The following is a 22,489-nucleotide window of genomic DNA, read 5'->3' on the forward strand; positions in this document are numbered from 1 at the left end:
AGAAAGAAAGAAAGAAAGAAAGAAAGAAAGAAAGAAAGAAAGAAAGAAAGAAAAAGCTGATGATTCAGCCAAAACAAGCAGACACAGGAACAGGACTTAACATAAAATTTAAAAAAGAAAATATATAAACAAGTTTAAATAATATTTATTTTGGTAACACATTTCTTCTGCAAAACAATAAGATGAAGAATTTTCCCATACAGTAGATTTATGGTTGAGCAGTTACTGATGGAAAGTTATTTTTTATAAATATTTTGATATAAATAATCAAATGAAACATTTATTTATTAACTATGCCACAACCATAATGGCTTGTCAGCTTGGGTTAGGTACTATTTTAAAACATTAACAAAGGCAGCCAGAGCTCAATGCTTCCTGAAGTAATGAAACAAAATCAAGCAACTTAGGTGAAATGTCACTGGTGGGAATGTGTGAAGGGGGAGCTAAGTCATATTGGTCCACTGAGAGGCGGTTAGAGGAGGAATAGGGTAGTGGGGAGGAATGGAAGCAGTGCTGCTGTTTTAGATGATTGTTGTTGCAACTCTTAATACTATGGTGTGTAAAGGGGGCCCCTTGAGTGCCCTTTGGTGTGTAGCTGTTATTAAGATTGAATTCACAATAAATAAATACATTTACATTTTAAAAACTAGAAAAAATAAACGATAAAAAATGTTAAATTAAATGATGGATGTATTGTCAAAATCATACATCAATTTATATTATTAAAAACTACTTCGTGGTAACAGATCAGAAACTTTCAATACAAAAGACCAACGAATAACGGATGAAACGATTAATACCTATAGCGCCAATCCTGCATGTGACTATGTGGGTGGAACTCATTTACTTCAGTGGTGCTCTATGACCGTGCAGGAGTTTGCCTGTGCAGAGTCACTTACAGAATCAGTGTCTATAAATCTCTGACACAAAAAAATAGACAGTCATATACTTGTTGCTCTTTTCTTTCAGTGGCCGGGCTGGAGTTCTCACATTTCTGACAGAATCAGAACTGGGCAGAAACATGTCTTTTGGGTTTCCCTTATAGATGGTTTTGACTAGACACAGAAGTCAATAAAGTTACACCTACAATGAATTTAGACCACTATATTGTAAGCTTGTTGGTGCTGTCTTTTCATTGTATAAGTGTATAGGCCTAGCAACAAGGGGTTCCAATTGCTGATAGGGCTTCCAGGCACAACTATAATATAAATATTAAAAAATAACTATTAACAAGTCTAAATAGAAATTGTTGTTGTTGGAAATCACCACTCGGCCAACCTCCAAAGAGACGGGACAATTTTATCGTGAAAAGACATGGCCGCACATGGAGACGGAAGGCCAGGATACGAGAAGAATGGAAGACGTGTTGTGATCGGTGCAATCTATATGAGGGCAGAAGGACCAATCGATCGAGGTGTCAAATAGAAATATCTAGCAGCTATTATGCCCACCCATCAGGTGGAGCTTTGACAGGACTGGCAGGGGAAGGAAGAGACACCATCAGGTGGTCCTTGATAAAGTTGATAGCAATGTGAGGGGAACCCTCTTCATCCTTATGCAGCTGGTTGGGAGAGGTGAAATTGAGGAAACCTTCCCCACCACCAGAATTAATTAAGGCTGATCCTCTGACTTTCCTGTTGGTCCACACTCATTTGGTTTAGATATGCACTAGGGCTGAGTGCTCTGGTCATCCACCTGGATGGGCATGTGAGCCACAAGGTCTTTTAACAGAACAAAGCACCTTTCATCTATATCCATCTGACTGGAAGCAAGGATGGATTGGAATTTCTGATAATTGCTTCCTTTTTTGCCTTCCAGCAATTAAAATTTGAAATGGATACACTTTTTGTTGTTTTCATGTCTCAGTATACATCCGTAATTACATCTTTAAGAGATATTTAGTCTTAATTCTATCTTAACAGATGTGGAGGGTGTTGTTTCAGCTGCACAAATCTTTTTTCCTGGAATATGATTTAGGTTTTTTCATTTTTAAGAGGCCACACGAAAGTTTAAATCAGTTTTGGCTATGTCAATGGAAGAGATACCACAATGATGGGCACAGTATAAATGCCTATATACACAGCTTTTAACTTCACTCTTAGCAACATTTGATAGCACTATAGTTGATATCTTTTTCAAATGTTATTTGCATAGGGTCAAATTCTGCTTTCATTTACATCCATGTAACCCCTATTGAATGAAACAGGCGATTCTCAAGTGTAACACTGGGTAGCACTGTAGCAAGATATAGATGAGTTTTATTCCATACCTGCCTGCCATGTAGTACATTTTATATTTAATTTGATCTAGAGGGGGGTGCCAAGTGTCTCCCTATTCCCGCACCCATCTGGCCCTTTTGGACATAGCTGGGATGGAGGAGAGACAAGCACTAATCTCACAGAGCAATCTAGGAGTGTCCCGGAATTTTGGGAAATAGTGGAATCCTGCTCAGAGAATCATTTTTATCCCCTTACTGGAAATCAGCTCTCAGAATTGATTTGTGACTAAGGTCAATGGTGAACAGAGGCCTTATGCCCTAAATAGGAGTTGGATCCTCAGGAGCTTATTGTAATTTACAAGAAATACCTCAGGTGAGTAAAAACACTTCCAGTTTACCTGCAGACCTTGTAAATACTCAGTCCTAAAATTAACTATCTTCAGAGATTATGAGGTTTGTGAACACTAAAAGGAATAGGTCATGAAGGTTGCTATCTACATCAGCTTCCCTTCTGAGTTTCTAAACGCTGAGCCTTTAAATGTATGAAGTCTATCAGTTTACTGGAGTAGCACGTAAACTTTACAAATCCTAGAATAAGGAACTCTGAGAATGTACTTAACATTAAAAGAGATATCTAATGGATTTACAAAATCCATGGACATAGACTGGCCGTTTGAGGTGCTAAATCCCACTATAGTAAGTGGTTTGTAATTATCAGAATGGAGCTTACAGACTGAAGATCTTGAAAACACTGTAGGCAAGACCTGTGTGCATGGAAACAAAGTAATTGCATAAGTTCATAAATTCCACAGGATGGGGTTGCAGATCTGTAAAGAATCTTGTGGACCCTGTAAACATAGTAGGCAACTCTTGCAAATCTTGAATGCTTCATAGCAGTAAATTACTAAAGTGTTTTCTGAAGAGGACTGCTTTGCTTCCTAGAATTTAAAGCTCTACCTGATGGGCCTGTAAAACTTTTAAGTTCCTTGAACAAGACTACTTGGGGCTTCCTAAATTTATAAGCGCTGCAAGAATAGGCAGTGTTTGCCGTTTCCCTGACCATCAGATTGCAATCTATGCATATTGTGCCCACAAAGATTCTGTTCTCCTTTATTTATTTTAAGGAACTTATAAAACTATGCTGGGTGCATCCATGAAGCTTTTCTGTTCCTTGAATCAGCCTATTTAAAATATGTTGGTAGCCTATTCATGCTATGCCTGCAGATTTTGTAATCTACTTGGGCGACAATCTAAGTAGTTTGTGGACTTATGAACTTATTTCACAAACACTCAGATACACCTCTACCCCGATATAACGCGACTCGATATAACATGAATTCGGATAGAATGCGGTAAAGCAGTGCTCCGGGGGGGGGAGGGGGGGGCGCAGGGCTGCGCGCTCCGGCAAATCAAAGCAAGTTCGATATAACGCGGTTTCACCTATAACGCGGTAAGATTTTTTGGCTCCCGAGGACAGTGTTATATAGGAGTAGAGGTGTACATCATTGAGCTCTCAGAAAGTCAAATACTGAGAGTAAATAATTCCAAAACCAACCAGTCTTAGAAAAAAGTAAGTTGAACCACAAATCTTGCAAATAACTGAAAAAAAGACATGTGATTCTTATTTAATTATACTTCAGATTGATGGTTTAGAACCAATTGTGTATTGTTTCCATGTGAACAAGTATAAATTATACTAGATAGAAAAAAGTTTTTTTGGCGCTTAATACTTAAAAATCCAACCAACCAAAACAAAAAAACACCTAGGTGTCTTAAGCCTATTATCTTTTGAGGACCCCAAGTAATTATCATTATTATTATTTTGCACAAGTCATTGTGTGTCAGATTCTGACACCCTTACTCCCACTGACTAGTAGCTAACTCCATGAGTATTTTGATTGGAAGGTAAGATACTACCCAATGGGAGTAAGGGTGTCTGAATCTACACATGTATGCATATTTTTGAATTTATTATACAAGATCTTATAAAGAACAATCTTCACTGAATGGGTAATGTTAAAGTGTTTATTTAAAAAACCCGACACCTTCCAAAACTGCATGTCCAGTTGATCTGTTTAAAAAAAAAAAAAAAATTCTCTGCAGATCTAACAGTAAAGCCTGCAAAATATCAAGTCAAAAGGGTGAGAGGCAAAATTGTACTTGTGATGTTAAGTATCTCACAAGCTTATTGTAAGGAGTCAGTACTGTGGCTCTATAACATATTTATGTGGTCAAAGCAAGCACTGTTTAAACTTCACATAAATACTAAAAATGTTGTACTTTGATTTTAGTTTTACGTAAAAGCACTGAGTACTTCTGTAATGACTTATCTCATGCCACATGCAGTTTACTCATAATATAGGTTTTACTTACCACTTGAGTTATCACCAATGCTATTGGTTTTGCCATTCCAGTACCAGAGCAGCAGTGTTGCATCACGTGATCCTGAGAGAATGTAACAATTTCCTCCAATGTACGATTCAGAGCGGGCAAGACAGGTGACAACATCCCAGTGCCCAAACACTACTTGTATTAGTTTACCTGAAACATATAAAATCTAAGTTTAAAACATTCCTGTTAATGATTTTTCGTAGACTTTACTAAACATATTACAAAATGTTTTAGTGGTACTTTCATGAGCAATGTTTATAAAAGAAAGTCTAGATAAAAACTTCAATTGCTGTTGGTTGTGAAAGACAAATTCATGTGTCAATTTTTTATATCCGGATGGGATGGGAAACTATTTAAGAACGCAGCAGTCTGTATAGGGCATAGAGTGAATAAGAATCGATTACAGATTTGTATCTTACTCTAAATCCTGCCAAGCCAGTATGTTTCATTATTCTATATATTTAAACTCATGTTGCAGTCATGAGTTTAAATATATAGAATAAAGAAACATAATGACATAAATTTGCAATGACGGAATTTATTTTAATGCAGTTTACTGGTGAAAGTAGCAGTTAAAAATGTAAATCTGATAACAGTGCATAGAGGCTCCAGAACAGTTAGGACATAGGGAATCGTGAATGTGACATGGAAAATGAAACATAACCAGCTCTTTGAGCATTTATTCAATTACAAAAAATGCATACAATTCAGAAAATCTGTATAAAATTAAACTTCTGCTTTAGTTCCTCCATCACATTTAATATACTAGCCAACCATTTCTACCAGCTTTCTTACCTTTGAGAACACTTGCAATGCCCATAAAAGCTCAAAAGACATACCTGACAAGCAAAGTTTCTGTCTGTTGTGTAAGTATTCAAGCCATTAATAGTTACATAAAAACGAACATGAAAGGAAAACCTAGATAAACTCAACTTTACTTAGACAGTGAAAAATGTGCAATTCATGGATCTTTAAAAATATGAATATGCTTATTACTTTTTAACCTTAACTTAACAGGGCCACATTTTCATAAGTGTGTGTATGTGTACGTTCATGTGGGTTGGGTTTGCATGTGTGAGCGAACACTTATAAGGCTAACTACAACTGCCCTCTGAAGACCCCCACATAGAGGGAGGGAGATTGGGTAAGAGAAAAAGCTCTTTAAAGTGAGGGCATAGGCACCAGAATCCATCTTGCTGGGGCTACTGGAACCTGTTAATAGCAGACCATAGATAGATGGGATATATTTAACACCCTCATCAATGATAAAGTAGAAAGACTAATGAGCAAGCAGAAACTGGATATTAATGAAACTTACAAATGATGATAAATTGGGAGGAGTTAAAAAAACAAAACTATCCTGAAACATATTAGATCAATATAAGGAGAAATGTGGGAAGCTGCAACACTGAATTGACCTAGGGATGATAGTGGGGGGAGACATGACTTTGTACCATGATAAAGTGTGGGGGAGGGGGGGGAGGAGAAGGAAGAAAGAAAGAGAGAGAACAGTAAAGTTTGGGGCTGCATAAATAAAAGATTAAAGGTGGAAGATAACAGGTCATAGTTCTTACCTATACGGTTTCTGCTGTGACTGCACCTGGATTATTGCATTCAGTTTTGCACAAAAAAATTAAAACAGAAATAATGACACACTAGGGAGAGAGAGTTCAGATAAAGGGCTGGAAGGACAGATTTATAATAAAAGATTAAAGGTATGAAGCAATAACTACAGTGGAGAAAACCTAACACAAGAATCAGAAGGGTGCAAACACCTGGGAGGGAGGGAGGGAGATGTATATATAAACACCTCAGGATATATCTATAGTGTGGTATATAGGGGTGGTGTAATGGGATGAAATTAAGAAAAGGAAAATTTAAGCTATCAAAAAATTGCCAGCAAGATGTATTTGGCTGGAAAAATCTCCCATGGACTGTGGTGGGAGGAAATCTTGTCAATTTAAGACTTTTAAAACTACTGTAGAATGGACAAAGCACTAGAAAGTGTTCTTTCTATAGGAAACAATCTTGTTTTAAGAAGGAAAAACTCTGATCTAATACATCTTTCTATCTCTAACCTGTATGATTCCATCGAGGAGGCAAAGTTATACAATGGATATATGAATGGGGAATTGATGTTTATAATGAAACATTATTTCTTCATGAGGTTGAAAAGTGACTGAACGTGATAGTGGGACATAATCCTGTTGCAGGCTCACAGGAGGTTATACGTTTTACCCAAGCAGCAAAAATTTTCCTATAACTTGGTGACTCCAGTCCATATTATGTTTTATTATACCATTTAAAACTGTCTTTTGGCTCTAAATGTGCTGCGACATCAGAAGTTACCCCTGTGCTGAGGGTTTTTCACTTAGGTTCCCAGGTCATGTATTTGTCTCAGCCAAATTGCTGGATGGTCAACCATTTTAGTCAGCAAAGCTATTGATCTGCAGAGCTTGGAAGGCAACAGTGAAAAACTTTCAGAGCATACAACTTTATCTCAGGCAATATATTTAATCTCATAGAATAGACAGCTTTTCCTGAACCTTCTATTTATTTATCAATTATTTGTTTTAAATTTTGTTGTGATTAAATTATACCATCTCTTTTCCAATTGTATCCCCTTAGTTATTCAACTACTTGGGGTGATTTATATTTTTGAAACAGTAAGTTTATTCTTAAAGAGCTATGAGTTTAAGAGATTTTTTCCCCAAGATATTCTATATTTTTAGTTTCTGTTATAGAAAACAAACATTCTTCAAGACTTGTTTGACAGCTGCTCATACGTTTGCGCTGCCCTACTAGTTTTACTATGTTATTGTCATGGGGTTAAGCTTCACTCAATACAACCCAACCATCAAAACAGAAATTCGTTGCTTCTTTTTATCTTTGTTAAATTACTTACTGAATCTCATAAGAGTTCTTCAACTTTTTTTTTTATTTCCTTTAATACCAATCCTCCTCTCCACACAGCAATATCAAATATTACCATATGCACTAGGATATCCCTTTTTTGACAGAACAAATTTTCTAGTTAATGTTTTATTTGACAGCTGTGCTACAAATAAAAAAATTCAGACTCAAGCCTCTGCACTACTGCATCTAAAAGACTGTCTGAAAATAATTCCCACCACTGGAGGAAAGTTTTATTGTGCCTCCGCTGTACTAGCTGTAACCAGAAAGCATGATTTACGCTAAAAGTATTTCCTGTTACAAAACCCCCTGAAATCTAATAAGAAAAAGGTTCTTTTTTTGTTTAAGTGCTAAAATATAATTGAATTCAACACTTGTGATAGCTTGCCATTATACATTACTGATCACATCTTTTTCCCTTGCTGCTCCGCCAAGCTCAGAAAAGGTATTTGACTGCTATACTTTTGTTTTAATATTAAAAAAACCCTTGTAACTGAATTTATTTAAATTACACTACAGCCAGATTTTGTTTGTGTGTTGGATATTAACAAATTGAAGAAATATAGATAAAACTTTCTGGTGTTTTACAACTTTCTTGGCAAGCATAAGTAATTTGCTTTTAATCATATCAGAATCAGTTATTTCAAAATTAAGTTAACTAGTAATCTCTGATTATGACTTAAATACAGTTGCAACGACTTCATTAAGAAGCCATTTGGAGATGAGTTCCAAAATAATATTAGTTTCTCATCATGACACTGAAGTCAGTTAGCCTTAAATGTAAACATGTGCTCACTTTTCAACAATGAAAAAATTAAGAACACATTAGTCAATATATTTTGAATGTAAGGCAAGAAATTGTGTGGCATATTTACCATACCTAGTTATTTTCTCTAAAGATCTCTTTAAAACCACGTTTCTGACTTTCACTAAAGAGAAGGACTGAACTGTTAAACTGAAGGTTCTCTGTAAAGGATTGACGTCAGCCAACATACAGTAAACTTCTCATTTACAGTAGCAGTCGTGTATTAAATTGCACAAATGACGAATGCCCCACCTCCAAAGTATGCTGGGGTCCAGTCCGACTGTTCTGTTGTTTTATAAAATATTTTGGTTTGGTAAGTGTGAAACACATTATTAACAAATCTATTTAAGTAACGATGAAGAACATATAGGATAATAACCTGCTGGAAGGGTTGATGTCCCAGACATATTAACCCCAACTGGTCATTAATCCAAAGGAAGTGCCCTTCAGTGAGATTGCTATTCCTATTATAAGGCAATGAATGGGAAGAAAAACGTGCATATTTTTTCTGTACCTCCATGATTCTTACCCTCCATGATTGTCTTCAACATAGCAAGACATGGATGTACCTGTCAGTCTGCAGGGATCACACATTTCCACAGAACTGAGGTCCTGCATATTGGCCAATTTACATTGTGTGAGAGGATTCATTCTTCATTCTTTTTAATGGCTCCATTTCTATCTTTGTATTGCACCTTTTGAGACCCTCAGAATTTGAGAAGTTTGCTTTTCTCCAACAGCTTCACTGTGTTACTGCACTTATACACTTTGGTATTATTTCAAATGGGCTCTGCTGTGTTTCTTAAAATATTTTTCTCAATTATATATAAAACAGAACAGAATTTCATTCAGGTAAGCACTCAAGAAACAATTAATTCCCCTAGTCTGCAAAGCTTTAAACAAACTCAGTAGTTTGGTTTTCTTGTGAACCTGTAGAATTAAGCTCAGTGTGTCCCGTAGGTGTTCAGAAACAAATGAATATGTACAAAGCAATAGTCAGCTACTTCTGCTCCTGATAGCATTCTATGCAGAATGGAGTGGGAGGAATTTAATAATAATTCCTGCCATTCTTTGAAGAAGAAATATATTCTCATCCCCCCAAATATGTTTCAGGGTAGTAGTGAATGGAAAACAGTACCATGCTCCCCACCTCAAACACATGCATACTTTCTAGGTTTTTCCATTGGTTAAGATTCCACTAACCTGTATCAGTAGAATAGACCCGGAAACTCTTGTCCCAAAAGCCACAAACCAGGATATAACGATTGTCAGAGGTGATGACAAAACACTGGGAATGGACCTGAATGCTTTGGTCTAACAGGTCAGTGATTTGTCTCCTGTGCATACTTGTATTGCTGGCTAAAGAGAAGAATGTGCAAGAGGAGACATGGAGCATCATTGTTAGCATCTATGTTCATTGAATTCTAACACCTTTGCAAATTGATATGCATGTATCTAAACTAATTTTACTGCTGCCCCTCCCCGACCTCACTCCATCTCCTTTTGTTACCCATACTCCTTGCATCTTGTTTGATATCTAATTGTACAAGGTCAGAAGGCACCAAGATAATCATCTAGTCCAACTTCCAGCAGCAGTCTCACCAGTGCCAAATATAGAGGTAAAATAGCCTCTCTTTTCCTACTCAAGATTCCCAAATTTATGCATCCCAGGATCACATTAGCTCTTTTGGCCACAATGTCACTTTGGGAGCGCATGCCTCACTGATTATCCACCATGACATTTGTGGCAGGAAACATGTCTTTCTAAATGTACTGTACAATGCCCAATATACTTTGAGGTATTACAATAATAGCAATTTCTTGTAGTACGTATCAAGATACAAGTAAACCCTTCTTTAAGTAAAATGCAACTGGGAAATATAAAAGCAAATAGTTACAGAAGTATGAATACACAAAAATATAATGGCTAATCAAAAATGTCTGCCTAGCAGAGAAAAAAAGTAGCGCCATAGTAATACAGTACATGTGGCACAATGTTACAGTGGCTCCCATGTAGTAGCCAACACTACGATTTCAAAATCATATAATAGATTGATTGTATCTACCCAAGCATCGGTTGCACCTCCACACAACAATTAAAATGAAAATAAATAAATAAATAAATAAATATTGGCAGTAATCACTAGCATTAGTAGTAGCATTTATATAGAACTTTACATTTTGAGCACTATACAAATATTAACTAATTAGTCGTCAGAACATCCTTCAAGCATATATCATAATGCTAATGCACAAGGGCTGCCCAGGTTACCTGAATTCTGGCATTTTCTAATCTTTGAGTGTTTCACTTTGCAACCTTAATAATGTTATTGTGATGTAGTTTGTGTGTATTTTCCTAGGTTTTTAAAAAAGAAAACTGAATAAACAGAAATTCCATCTTGTGGCATCATATTGACACCCACATGGGTCATCAGCAGGGTTAGAACCATTAGATCCACCACATAGATTTCTGCCACTTAAGCTAACTGAGTAACTGAAAGCAACTATAGGTTATCATCCTTTATGTGGACCAGCACTAGAAGGGGAGGAGACATATTTTGCCAGTGGGTTTCATAGATACCTGCTGACAGCAGAGGAATGGTGAGACTCAGGAACCTTGAGTTCCATTCCAGGGCACACAGTCCTGTCTCTTCCTGACTCCTGGCTCCTTATCCCAGGCTCATTCTCCTCACCTACTAACCGCAGTCTCCACTCCCCAGGTTCTCATCCCAGTTTTAGTCTCCTTGCCCAGCAAGTCCAAATCTCACTTCTCTGGACTCCCTGTCCCAATCTCCCCTAAACCCCCACTCCTTAACCCCAGTCATCTTGCCCAGGCTGTCCCAGTTCTCCCTGTCCCAGGTTCTCACCCTACCTGTGTCTCTTCCCCACCCTGACCTCCAACTGCCCTTTCTCTCATCTACGTTCCCATCCACACAGGACCCCAGTCCCAGTTTCTCTCCATGGGATCTTTGTCCAAACTCAGTGCTCCCCCCGATGCCACATCCCAATCTACTCCCTCTCCTGCATCCGCCTGCAAGTCTGGCTTTTGCTTCCTCTGCATTTGAATTGGCAGCTTCCTCCTTCATGTTGCCTGGACCTAGCAGGGGAGCTACTGAAAGCACAAGAAAGACAGGCTCCCTGTTCTCAGTTCAGGTGCCTGGATCTAACTTCGGCTTGGCCTGCAGCAGCCCAAAGCTGCGAATGCAGGGAAAATCCTGCATACTACGTCTAGTGCTGGAGCATGCTCACTGCAGACAGATTTTGGGACGGGGGGATTTAGCTGCTAAAATCTAAGAAGTCTCTACTGAGCATGTACAATCTGTGATTTTTCAAAGGCATATAACTTGGCCAAATTTGGGCAGATATTCATGTAGACAGCAAACGGCACGTTGATGGCAAAAAGGCCACCCCCTTGCCAAATTTCAAGCTCCTGCTCCAAAGCATTGGGGTAATAGAGCTTTTCAGTGAAAAGCTCATCAGAATTCTTTAACCTGGGCAAAACAACATATTTTTCACTAGCCTCCTCATTGGAAACTGCTGAACTGTTTAGGCTGAAGTCATCTAAAATAATTCAACTTTAGACAGACACCTGGGACAGAAAATTTCAGCCCAAGTGATTAAAGTTATAAATAATAAGCCACTATTACAAGTCCTGCCAAAAGTGAGGTATAAGAGATTATACATTTGAGTATAGGACACTGCAGGTGTTACAAATTCACACATCTGAGGATTTGTAGAAGATCCGTTTGAGAAGAGATAAAGCATGGTCTTGTAGTTTAGGCACTAAACAGATTCAGGAGATCTGGGTTCATTTCTGCCACAGACTACAGCAAGTCATTTAAAGGCTCCCATTGACTTCACAAGGATTTGGATCAGGCCTTTAATCTCTTTGTGCCTTGGCTCCCCATTTGTAAAATGATGATAACACTTCCTAACCTTTGAGGTCTTGTATGCTCTTATTGTAAGCAATTCAGAGCAGGGACTGTTGCTTATTGTTTGTTTGTACAGTACCTAACACAATGGGGCCTTGATCTCAGCTGGGTCCACTAAGTAACAACCTCTAGAAATGCTCTATGGAGAGCACTATATTACTTTGAGAAACAATGGCATTTATAAATTAATAAATAAAAAATTATAAATTTATAAATAAAAACTAGGGAATGGTCAATGTGCACTTCCTGTGAAACATTTACTGTGCATATTAATTTTTAAAAGTAGTTAACTATTTGATAGACAAATTATACCACTCTACCATGCACGTGATAGTGGAGAGTCAGGCAAAAAAATAATTTAAAAATAAGTAAATAGTCTTGGTTTTTAAATGCAATTATAATTGGTCAGTTCATGTTTTCATTCAATAAACTATCAGCCCGAAATTGTCAGTTTAAAAAACAGAGAAATTATGAGGCTTAAAAAAAAAGAAAAAATTATTTATTTATTAGCCTCTCAAATTAAAAATGAGGGAATATTTCTTTTCAAATTTGTTTTGTTTTTAAAGTGCCTCCAAGGCAGAATCATCATGTGCCAAGTTACAAATCGTGCTGAATTAGAGCCAAATGGTAATCCTCCCACCCAAAAATAAGGGTTTATAGTATAAACAACTGAACCAACTATGCTAATATGAAAAGCACCACTATAATAAACTACTCATTTATTATAAAGATTCATTTAAATGAAAGTGAGACTCTTTTCTCTCTCCTTAAAAACACAGACACACACACTTAACCACTGATGGTGATCCAAAAGACTGTAGTGCCCTAGAAAAATGAATACTAATATCTTAACACTAAAACTGGCAGAGCAATAGATTTCAACTTTGGAACCGCTTTGCAATTACGCATTAATCCCCTCAGCATGAACAGCAGGTCTATGAAGAAAGGATTGATCTCCTTTAACGATGAAACCCTGGCACCACAGTTTTATTTTTCACAACACAGTGCTGTTAAGAACCCCACTGGTATTATGAAAATTTCCTCAGCAAAGGAGCTCCATCACATTACCAGTGCACCAATTCATCATAACGTGCCTCGCTCCTGCTCATCAACAAGTCTGAGTGATGAAAAGATCCAATATTATCCTGACAGTACTTCATGCACATTCTCAATCACACATTATTACAGCATCCATATTAATTTTCACTGACACGCGTCCTAGGCCTGTTCAAATTAGGCAAACCAACGAGGGGGAGTTGATGAAATACCAGCATAGCCACAGCTCATTGCATTCCAATTTGCATGCAAATGGTTTATCAGGAAAATTCCATTCCCAGCAACCAGCAAGTGAAAAACAACCGTAATCTACACTTCAGGGCCACCATACAGAGCTTAATGAATCGCAAAGAGAGAAGAAAGTGACAGACCTATGAGAGGATCGATTTCCACTGGCAGCTGGTATGGCTGGTCCTGTACAGCACCTTGATGAGCTGAAATTCAGGAAAGAAGATTTTAAAAGTCAGCATTATTTTCATATGTTGAGCCACATAAAAATGATAAATCAAATCCTATAAGCAACTGTTTAACCATTCAAGTTTCTTTCTTGACTGAATAAAAAAAATTCCAGCCGCTTTCATGGGCTGCTTATTAAACATTTATTTTAGATTAGTGCTATCCTGAATGTGTGCCTTCATCAATGGCTCAGGTCCCGAGCCATAAGCGATAGCAGATGCTTTACTGGCAACCTCTCATGTCACAACAAAACAAAATTAAGTGGTAAAGAGCACTGAAAACAAAATGTGACAACCATCTGCTGACTGTAGCAAATACTATTTCCCCCCCTTTTCAAAGGGCTGCTTTGAACAGCAAAGCATAACGGACCTTTCAGAAAATTTCAGTTTGTGATGGAGACAGAAATCTCCAAGTGACATAATATTTAATGTTTCATCTATCATTGAAAAACATTTATTTGCAAGTTTAATAAAACTAAATAAATAATTCTGCAGACCAACATTTTGTCTAAATGTCCAAGCACCTGGCATGTCTCTGGAATATTTACCTACTGGATTTTACTTCAACATTAGTTTTCCACAGCTCAGTTAAAAACCCCCAAACCCTCTTGGAAGTGGAAGCTAATATAATAGATAAATCATAGGTGTAACATCTCTCATTTCTCCAATTACCTTGCAAAGCATAGCTTTATTATAAAACTTAATATCATCAGATTGATTTCATAGTTTAAATGCAACTCAACAGCAGTGCTGCAATGAAACATTAATATTTTATGAAACAGTGCCAGTTCCAGCCCTGTATAGACGTGCTTTGTTGGACACTGATGTCATAAACTGGTTGATAAAGCCACCAGATTGGTTGAGTGAGGCAGGTGTGGGGATCTTAAATAGTAGTCAGTGACAAGCGATTACTTGCCAACTAAACATGGTTTGTCATGACAACTCATAGTGCAAGTATTCCCTGTGGACAGTGCTATGATCACAGTGGAAGATATGGAATAGTTGTAGTACTGGCCTCCTACACCTATGCAAAGCCCAATTTTACTACTGGATTTGAAGGTTACGACAGCCAAGGCTAACTTCAGCTCCTTCCCATTCCAGGAAGGCATATCCAGCTCTCTCAAATGTGGCATTCCACAATAGCCTGGCAGTAGTGGTCAGTGTACTAGCTCTCAAATGAGTTTTTGAAGTGTAGATTTTTCTCCGGCTCTCTGCACAGAGAGAACACTTTTGAAGTGCCCGACGGTGTATACAATGACAGTGGCTCAGAAACCTGTCTTACTGTGCTGCCGTTTCTGGAGAACAGAATATGGAGGTAGCTGTCTGCAGGCATTTGTTGCTGGTAAATAGATCACCAACTAGCATGCATATGGAGAAGCCAAAGCAACTCCTATAATTTTAGAACATCCACCAGATATTTTTTCCTGTATATGACTGTTGAATTTTATGCATTCTTGTAGAGATTTTTAATCCATTGACTATTGAAAGTATGTTTAAGGTCATATAGTAGCATGGGAGGCGGTTGTCATATTCTTTCCATCCAAATGCTGTGAGTATTATCCACAGTTTTCAGTCATGTCTTTGTCAGCTATATAGACAACATATTTTGTTTTTGGATTTTTTTTTTATTAGAGCTTCTTAGGTGGGTGAAATGGTGCTGGAATAAGGTCAAGAGTTTTCCACTTGGACATTGTTGGTCAGTGATTTACAACAGCTGGAAAAGAGCATTGGGGTCATCTGGCTTTTTTCAAAATGTAATCAAAGGAATGTGGGTCCAAATTTCCTTGCAGAAAATCAGTGATGTAGACATTAGCCTGGTCCAAACATTAAAAGATTGTCCTCTATTTAAACTATTTGGGAAGAAGCTGTATTTTTCTTCATAGAAACCCTCTGACCAGCTAACAATTTACTGCGGTGCCAGGAGAAATGAATTGCTTTTTGTGGCTCTGGCTTGAGGCTGCTGTAATTATGGACTGAGGATGGGTCCCCTCAAGGATTAGAAAATACAGGAATTCATAACAAAACTAGCTATATGTTAATGTCCAACAAACTACAAAAAGGATCATTAAGATGAGTGGTTACGTTTATCGATATGTTGTTTCTTTTTTTATTGACAAAGACTTTCAAGTGTCTAGAGTTTTGGATTTTTTGGGTGTCCAAGTTGCAGGGGATGTGGGCATTCTAAATATTTTCAGTTTTGATTTCTGGTTGTGGTTTTCATAACCAGCTCAGGAAGTTGTGAATGCTTCTGTGGCAGCAATACCTCCCAGACATTAGAGAGGTTCCTACTTCCATAATCTGGGCACAGGGCTGAAAAGGAGGTCCAAGATGGACAAAAATCTCATCAGGAACAAATGAGAGCTGGAAGCCATGTTCCTTAGGTACTGGACAGCACTGCCTTGTGCTTTACAGGTCCTTTGTGCTGAGTAACTGTTAGGAATATATTTAGCCTACTGGATGCTTGCAAATGTTTATGATGATAATAAAGTGGTGACCTGTTGCTTATGTTTTCTTGGATATTGCCCGATGGCTTTGGTAAATAACTCTTTCTCCTGAATAACTTGTTGCTTAGCAGAACTTGAATTGTAGTGTTCAGTTGTACTTTAGAAAGGTCATCTTTGTCTAACTGCAATGAGTACAATGTACCAATGGACTGGATTAGCATTTGCAAACAGAAATTTAAAATATTTCTACTGCCGATTTTGAAACAAAGCCAACTGAAAAATACCACTTGGTGGTGGTGGAAGTTTCTAATGCTAAAATTTCTTTACTTACCAGGAAGGTTATGCCACTTGTTCACAGCAAATAGCCTGTTAGCAGTGACTGTGATCACAGCAGGAGTTGCCAGACCAGACTGGGTGTTGGCTGCTACATGAGTGACAGGGGAGTTGGATGGGAACTTTAGGACCATGATAACATCCTGTTGAGCTTGGTCTGTGAACATCAATGGACTCTGCAGGAGGAGATACTGTTGAGTGGGCAAACAAGAACCCAAACACATGGGAAAAGAAAAGATAGGGAGGGGGAAAGAAAGACAGGACAGAACAAGAGAAGTAAGACTGAATTAAAATAAGCAAGAACCAATAGCAGCTGCAAGTAAAAGTAAATAAAGTAGCAGTAAACAGGCTAGTGGAAACAACTATTTTGAGTGGACATCCTTCATGTATGCTATTAAGGTAGCAGCACTGCAGAAAAGGAAAAGATCTAAAGTCAATGTTTGCTGCAGGTTCCATTAAAAAGTTTCCAATTGCCTGTCTCTGGCAAATGCATTATCTTCCATATCAACAAAGGTAGCACATCAAGGAAAGCAATTTCAGAGAAGGCCATAACCAAGAAAGTGAGCAATTCCTGCTCCGAGAGACCATCAGAGGCTCCATTTAGTTGGCAGACTAAGATTTTGACAAGCCAAACGAAAAAAAAGAAAAAAAAAATGAAAAAATAAAGAAAAAAAAAAAAATTAAAAAAAGAAAAAAAAAAAAAAAAAAAAAAAAGCAAACATAAATAAAATATATGTGCATACAGTAAATGCATGCAATGTGTGTATTTATGTTGTACAGAAATAAGACTTAAGCAATACACAGACAATTATAACTGTGTTTTTAAGCAAAACATAATTAAACATAATTATAAAGGAAACATTTATAAAGTGGACAGAATCACACAGACATCACCCTATTATGTTGCAAATACCTTTGCTTCCTACAAAAGCCTAAGAGAGGAAATAAATCTAGATTCTCCCTAGTCCAAATATAATAGTTTTGTTTTCAATGTAATTAATTAGAAAGTTTATAACTAAGACCCCCAAGATCACTGAAAATGTTAAAATCAAATATTGATTTTCATAAATTTGGTAAATCCATGTGATTTGCATGTTAAACAGTTACCGAGCTGAGAAAGTAACAGAACTTAACAAGTTTGTTTTCACTAATATATGGTGCACCAAAATAAGTAAAAGCTATGATGACAGAGTTATTACTGTACTGTCCACTCTTATCCATATTCCTTTAGTATTTCTTCTTCCCAATAACTAAGTTAATATCTTTATAAAAATATACTGATCAGTACACTTGGCTGTTTTCTACCTGCAATGTTCCAGTACATATATGCATATATAAATGTGTATGTAAGTGCATACATTTAATATATATTTATACAGAACTAATAAAAGAAATTAAATATATTTGCATTTTTATTATCACGCCTTTTAAAAAAGTTATTAAGAGTACTTAGAAAAACATATTGCACTCTGAATTCCTATTTAGTCTTTGCATAAAGGTGTAAATAAAAGCAACTAATAAGCTACCCAGACACCCTTCTGAACAAGTGGCTAAAAGCCAATCAATATTATGAGTTAATCCTCCCTGGATGCTCATTCAATTAAAGGTGTCAGTAATGCCTCATCCGATGTGGCCTCAATTAAATCCAGCTATCTGATGGTGTGAAAACACAGGGGGATACAGCAACAGCAGCAAAACCAGACATATAGGCAGCCTTCGTGTGACTGCTAATTACTACACCTGGTGTATATTATGGCTTGTGCACTTAACAGCACATGGTGGCTTTAATTTCTGCTGTATTCACACACACAGGAAAAAAAACACTGAAACTTTAGTGAATAGTACAATGATAAAGCATTCTTATGTGTGATGGAAAAAAGCCCCTCCTCCCCACATAATACACTGTAATCCCAATTTTTTCCCCTCATGGAAGCCTTATTCTAATAATTTAAAAAACAGTGTAACAGTTTGTAAAATTATATGTTAATAACCAAAGGAGATGGTAAAGTAAGAATGTGAACCACAACTTAGTTTCTGTATGTAAAGCTACAGAAGTTAGATATAATTAACTTCATGAAATGTAACTCCTTTCATTAAATGCCCAATATTTACTAGGGACATCATCACATACTATACTCTGATGAAACTGTACAGTCCTTATTACACAAACTGCTTGGTACCACATCAAATTTATTCAGCTAAACCTGTGAGTCAGTGACAAGGAAGTCAATAGACATAGGCTGGTAGTTCATGAATAAGAAGTTTTAGGTCTGTTAGGCTCCTTTTGTACATGGTGTGTAAGTAATGATATATAAATTTTAGGGGGTTTTGTGTATTTCATCTAAAAACTCTTTCTGTTCAGGAACATTTTTAACCCTAATAACATAAGTTTCACAGACCCTAAAAGGTAGAATTCCCTTGTTTACACTTATTTTTAAAAACCTTCAACCATCTTTGACCATTAAGGGAATGTAACATATTGAGACTCACGAATTAATAGAATGTTTGGTTCATTCTGTCACAATATAATTTAACACACTTAGTTCTGAATTCTATGATGATACAGATGAAGTTATTTTAGACCCTGGGGCTGCATATGGTATAAAATGGAAAGTAATAAAAAATAATTGTATTAATAAAATTATATTTACAAATAAGTAGAAGTAAAATAGAAAGCATGTTAATACTCAGTGCCTGGATGTTATCATCCTAGTGTTACTGCAAAACAAATTAAAACAAATTCTTCACTATGCAAGTTTCAGCTCAAGAATTACTAGTTTTTAAGGGGAAAGATTATGCCTAGGGGGAAAGATTAGGGACTCCACCTCCTAAATCCAGAGCTCGTAGGGAATCTTCCTAAGGCTGGGTATATTCCCTTGTTTCCAGCCTAACTGGCTCCCACCAGCACAGATACCCAAGGAGATATATATTTCCAGGTACTCCCTTCCTCAAGTACCAGCACCTGGCATCCACCTCAGGAGTTGGTCTACATGATAGAGCATAATGGCTTCCAGTCCTTCCCGCTCCCCACCCATAAATCTTCTACACAGGGTTCAACTTCTGGGGGCTCTTGTCTTCCCCATAACATTTAGCCTGACTCCACTGGTACAAAGCTCCCTTCCATTCAGAGAAAAGAAGAGAAGCACAGGGGCCGTAGACACTAAGAGCCAGATCCTATAAGGTGCTGAATGCAATCTGAGAGGTTCGGAGACCCCTCATCTCCACTGATATTCAAAGGGAGTTGTGGATGCTCGGCACCTCAGTATAATCTCACAGGATTGGGCTTGAAATGCTGAAACATTTGGATCTACAAGTTCTAAGACCTTAGCAAATTACACTGACAAAGTGTTTTTAGGTAACACTGATAAGTTTCTGTACTGTGAATTGGCATAACCTTTTTAGCAATCAGTGAATTAATAGTCAAGTATTGCATACAATAGCAATGACTGATAGTTGTGCTTATAATTCAATGCACAGAATCTTAAATTCCCCCCCACACACACAAACACACCCCAAAAAAGAAAAAAATCTGAACATTTAAAGCAACACCGCAGAAATAAATAAAAGTGAATGGGTCACAAAGAGTTAATATGATACATACCACCTGCATGGCAGAACTTCTTGGAGGATGTGGCTCTATGAGTAGTTGGGAAGGGGTCTGTCCAAAACTTCGTATTTGAGCTTCAACAGCCTGGAAAAGGCACAGGCAGGTTTGCATGTTAAGAGGTGCTAATTACAGGCAATAGAACCATAACTGTCACCTGAAAATGTCATTCCACACTTCTGGCTTGTTTCATGTTGAAAATCAACCCCGTGTGTTCACTGTGGGGCTAAGTGCTTGGCACTGGTACTGAGAATGAGGTAATCATTTTAGTACTGTGGATGCTATTTCCATGAGAAACACTGCAAAACCTCATCCTGCTCAGTGATATTAAACAGAAACTGGCTATTATAATCAGTAACCCTCCTTACTGGCTCCATTTCTCCTTTCTAACACTGGCTTATCCTTCTTACGTCATACTTCAGGAACAAAAGTTAATCTTTTACAGGTACTAAGAAAGCCTCCAACTTTTTGTTTAACTTCAAGCATCCAGTTTCATGTCAATAATTAAGACAACAAAAAAGGGTAACGTAGCATGTATTTTTTCAATATATTTTTATAAAAAAGGAAGACAAATTAATTGTAGGGTGCATTATATTATTAACAACCAATAAGAATGTAGAGGAGATAGAACTGGAAGACAAAAAAACAGCACGAACTTTAAATAAGTTCTACCATATACATTCATCAAGAAATATTTTATTTAAATTGCCAGAATCTCTCTCTAGATACCTAATCACTTGAAACAGTCAAAGGAAATGCAACCTCATACTTTGCTATTCTTTTAAGTTAACATTTTGAGATGTAAGAACCCTTTACTGCCTGCCTATGTCTGTCCATCTAGATTTTCTGTGTTTGCACTATTGGTCTAAAAGAGATTAAGAGATTTTGAAAAACCTTAAAGCCTGATTTTCAGACGCACCCATCCTCTGAAACATCAGGACCCTTAAAGTGATCCAAACAGAGTGCTCAAAAATCGAAGCACCCATAACAATAGTCACCTTTGAATGTTTAGGCCATTATGTTTATCCACTTCAGGGCCTCTATTTTCTAGTTGCTTCACACAAAGAACTCTGACTTCCACAGAAAAGGCTCTTAATGCTTCTATGGCTTACCTGGCACTTTGTATTTTTAACCACTGGTTAATATTTCTGTGGTGTGATAACACCTACAGTGAATTTTCACTAGCTCATTCATTTCAGATAAGAATAAATTACTACTCAGAGAGATGACATTGCTCAGTGTAGAAAGAACAAAAGCAAAAAATAAACGCTATCTGAAGTTCTCGCTGAAGATTTGAGGTTTAATTAGACAGCCATCCTTATAGATAAGAAATGTGCCATTCTAAAACATTTGACCTTACTGATGATACATTTTTTTGATGTATTTGAATAAGCTAAAACAAATGTTGTGAATATGATGGGGACAGATTCTGATACTCTTACTGGTTGAGTGCTCCCGCAGCAATGATTTCATCGGGACTGCCCAAGGAGTAAGTGTCTCAGAATCTGATCCTAAGCGTATTAAAGCTCAATATCTTAAAAACCCAACTTTTTAAAACACACACACACACACTTATGCCAAGACCCAATGGGCACTATCAAGCCACAACATAATCACAGTCCAAAACCAAATTGACATATCTGCCAACTGGTGATCAAACACTGCAACATACTAAGCCAGTTAGAGTCCCTACCCTCTAGTGGTTGGACGTGCTACGTTCGAATGTACTCACAACTGCAATGAAAAGTTGGACCTTTATGGATAGCAGCTCTCTTAGGTGAACCAGAAAGGAAGTGGTAGGAGCAGTGCTAAGCAATTCTTGGCTGCAGTTTATTATTTGCATATGAAACTATGTAGGACAAAGCTGTGGAACCTATATGAATAATGAACTCCTTATAAAAGATAAGGGTCTCAGATATAATGCAAAACAAGTAATTTGTTCTTGAGCCAAAACTTTGTACTCTGACTTTTAGCCAGAAGTGAGCACTAGTTACAGTGCAGGCTTCCTAATGGATAAGATGTTTCTGGCCTGTCACTTTCCTGTTACATTGTTCCACAGCAGACCTACACAAGTTCCGCCATTTCCCACATCACAATCAACATGCAATGCTCAGAGGAAGGATGAAAGAGTGTTGTCACACCCAACGTTCTAGGTGCTTCTTTTAACAGCTATCCCCACTATAGGATGGCGCCACTACATACCACCCTCCCTGCACAGCATCAGGACTCACAAAACCCCCCTACAAACAGGGCCGGCTCCAGGCACCAAGCAACCTGCTGGGGCTCGCCGCCCTGCGCTCTGGCCACCGGGGGGAGAGCCGAGCCCCAGCCGGGGCTC

At 37.5% G+C, this 22,489-nt stretch overlaps 1 protein-coding gene across 1 annotated transcript in view; it reads right to left on the reverse strand.

Moving 5' to 3' along the window:
* Nucleotides 1-22,489, reverse strand: part of LRBA (LPS responsive beige-like anchor protein) — a 558,096-nt gene that overhangs the window by 25,822 nt on the left and 509,785 nt on the right. Inside the window, exons 49-53 of the mRNA XM_024207579.3 lie at nucleotides 20,149-20,238; nucleotides 16,546-16,738; nucleotides 13,687-13,749; nucleotides 9,531-9,686; nucleotides 4,592-4,759 (exon numbers count right to left, since the gene is read on the reverse strand). Of these exons, the coding sequence (XP_024063347.2) occupies nucleotides 4,592-4,759; nucleotides 9,531-9,686; nucleotides 13,687-13,749; nucleotides 16,546-16,738; nucleotides 20,149-20,238 (670 nt within the window). The remainder of the gene's footprint in view (nucleotides 1-4,591; nucleotides 4,760-9,530; nucleotides 9,687-13,686; nucleotides 13,750-16,545; nucleotides 16,739-20,148; nucleotides 20,239-22,489) is intronic.

The sequence above is a fragment of the Terrapene carolina genome, unplaced genomic scaffold (assembly GCF_002925995.2).
Source record: "Terrapene carolina triunguis isolate 2854851 unplaced genomic scaffold, T_m_triunguis-2.0 Scaffold66, whole genome shotgun sequence".
Classification (NCBI taxonomy): domain Eukaryota; kingdom Metazoa; phylum Chordata; order Testudines; family Emydidae; genus Terrapene; species Terrapene triunguis.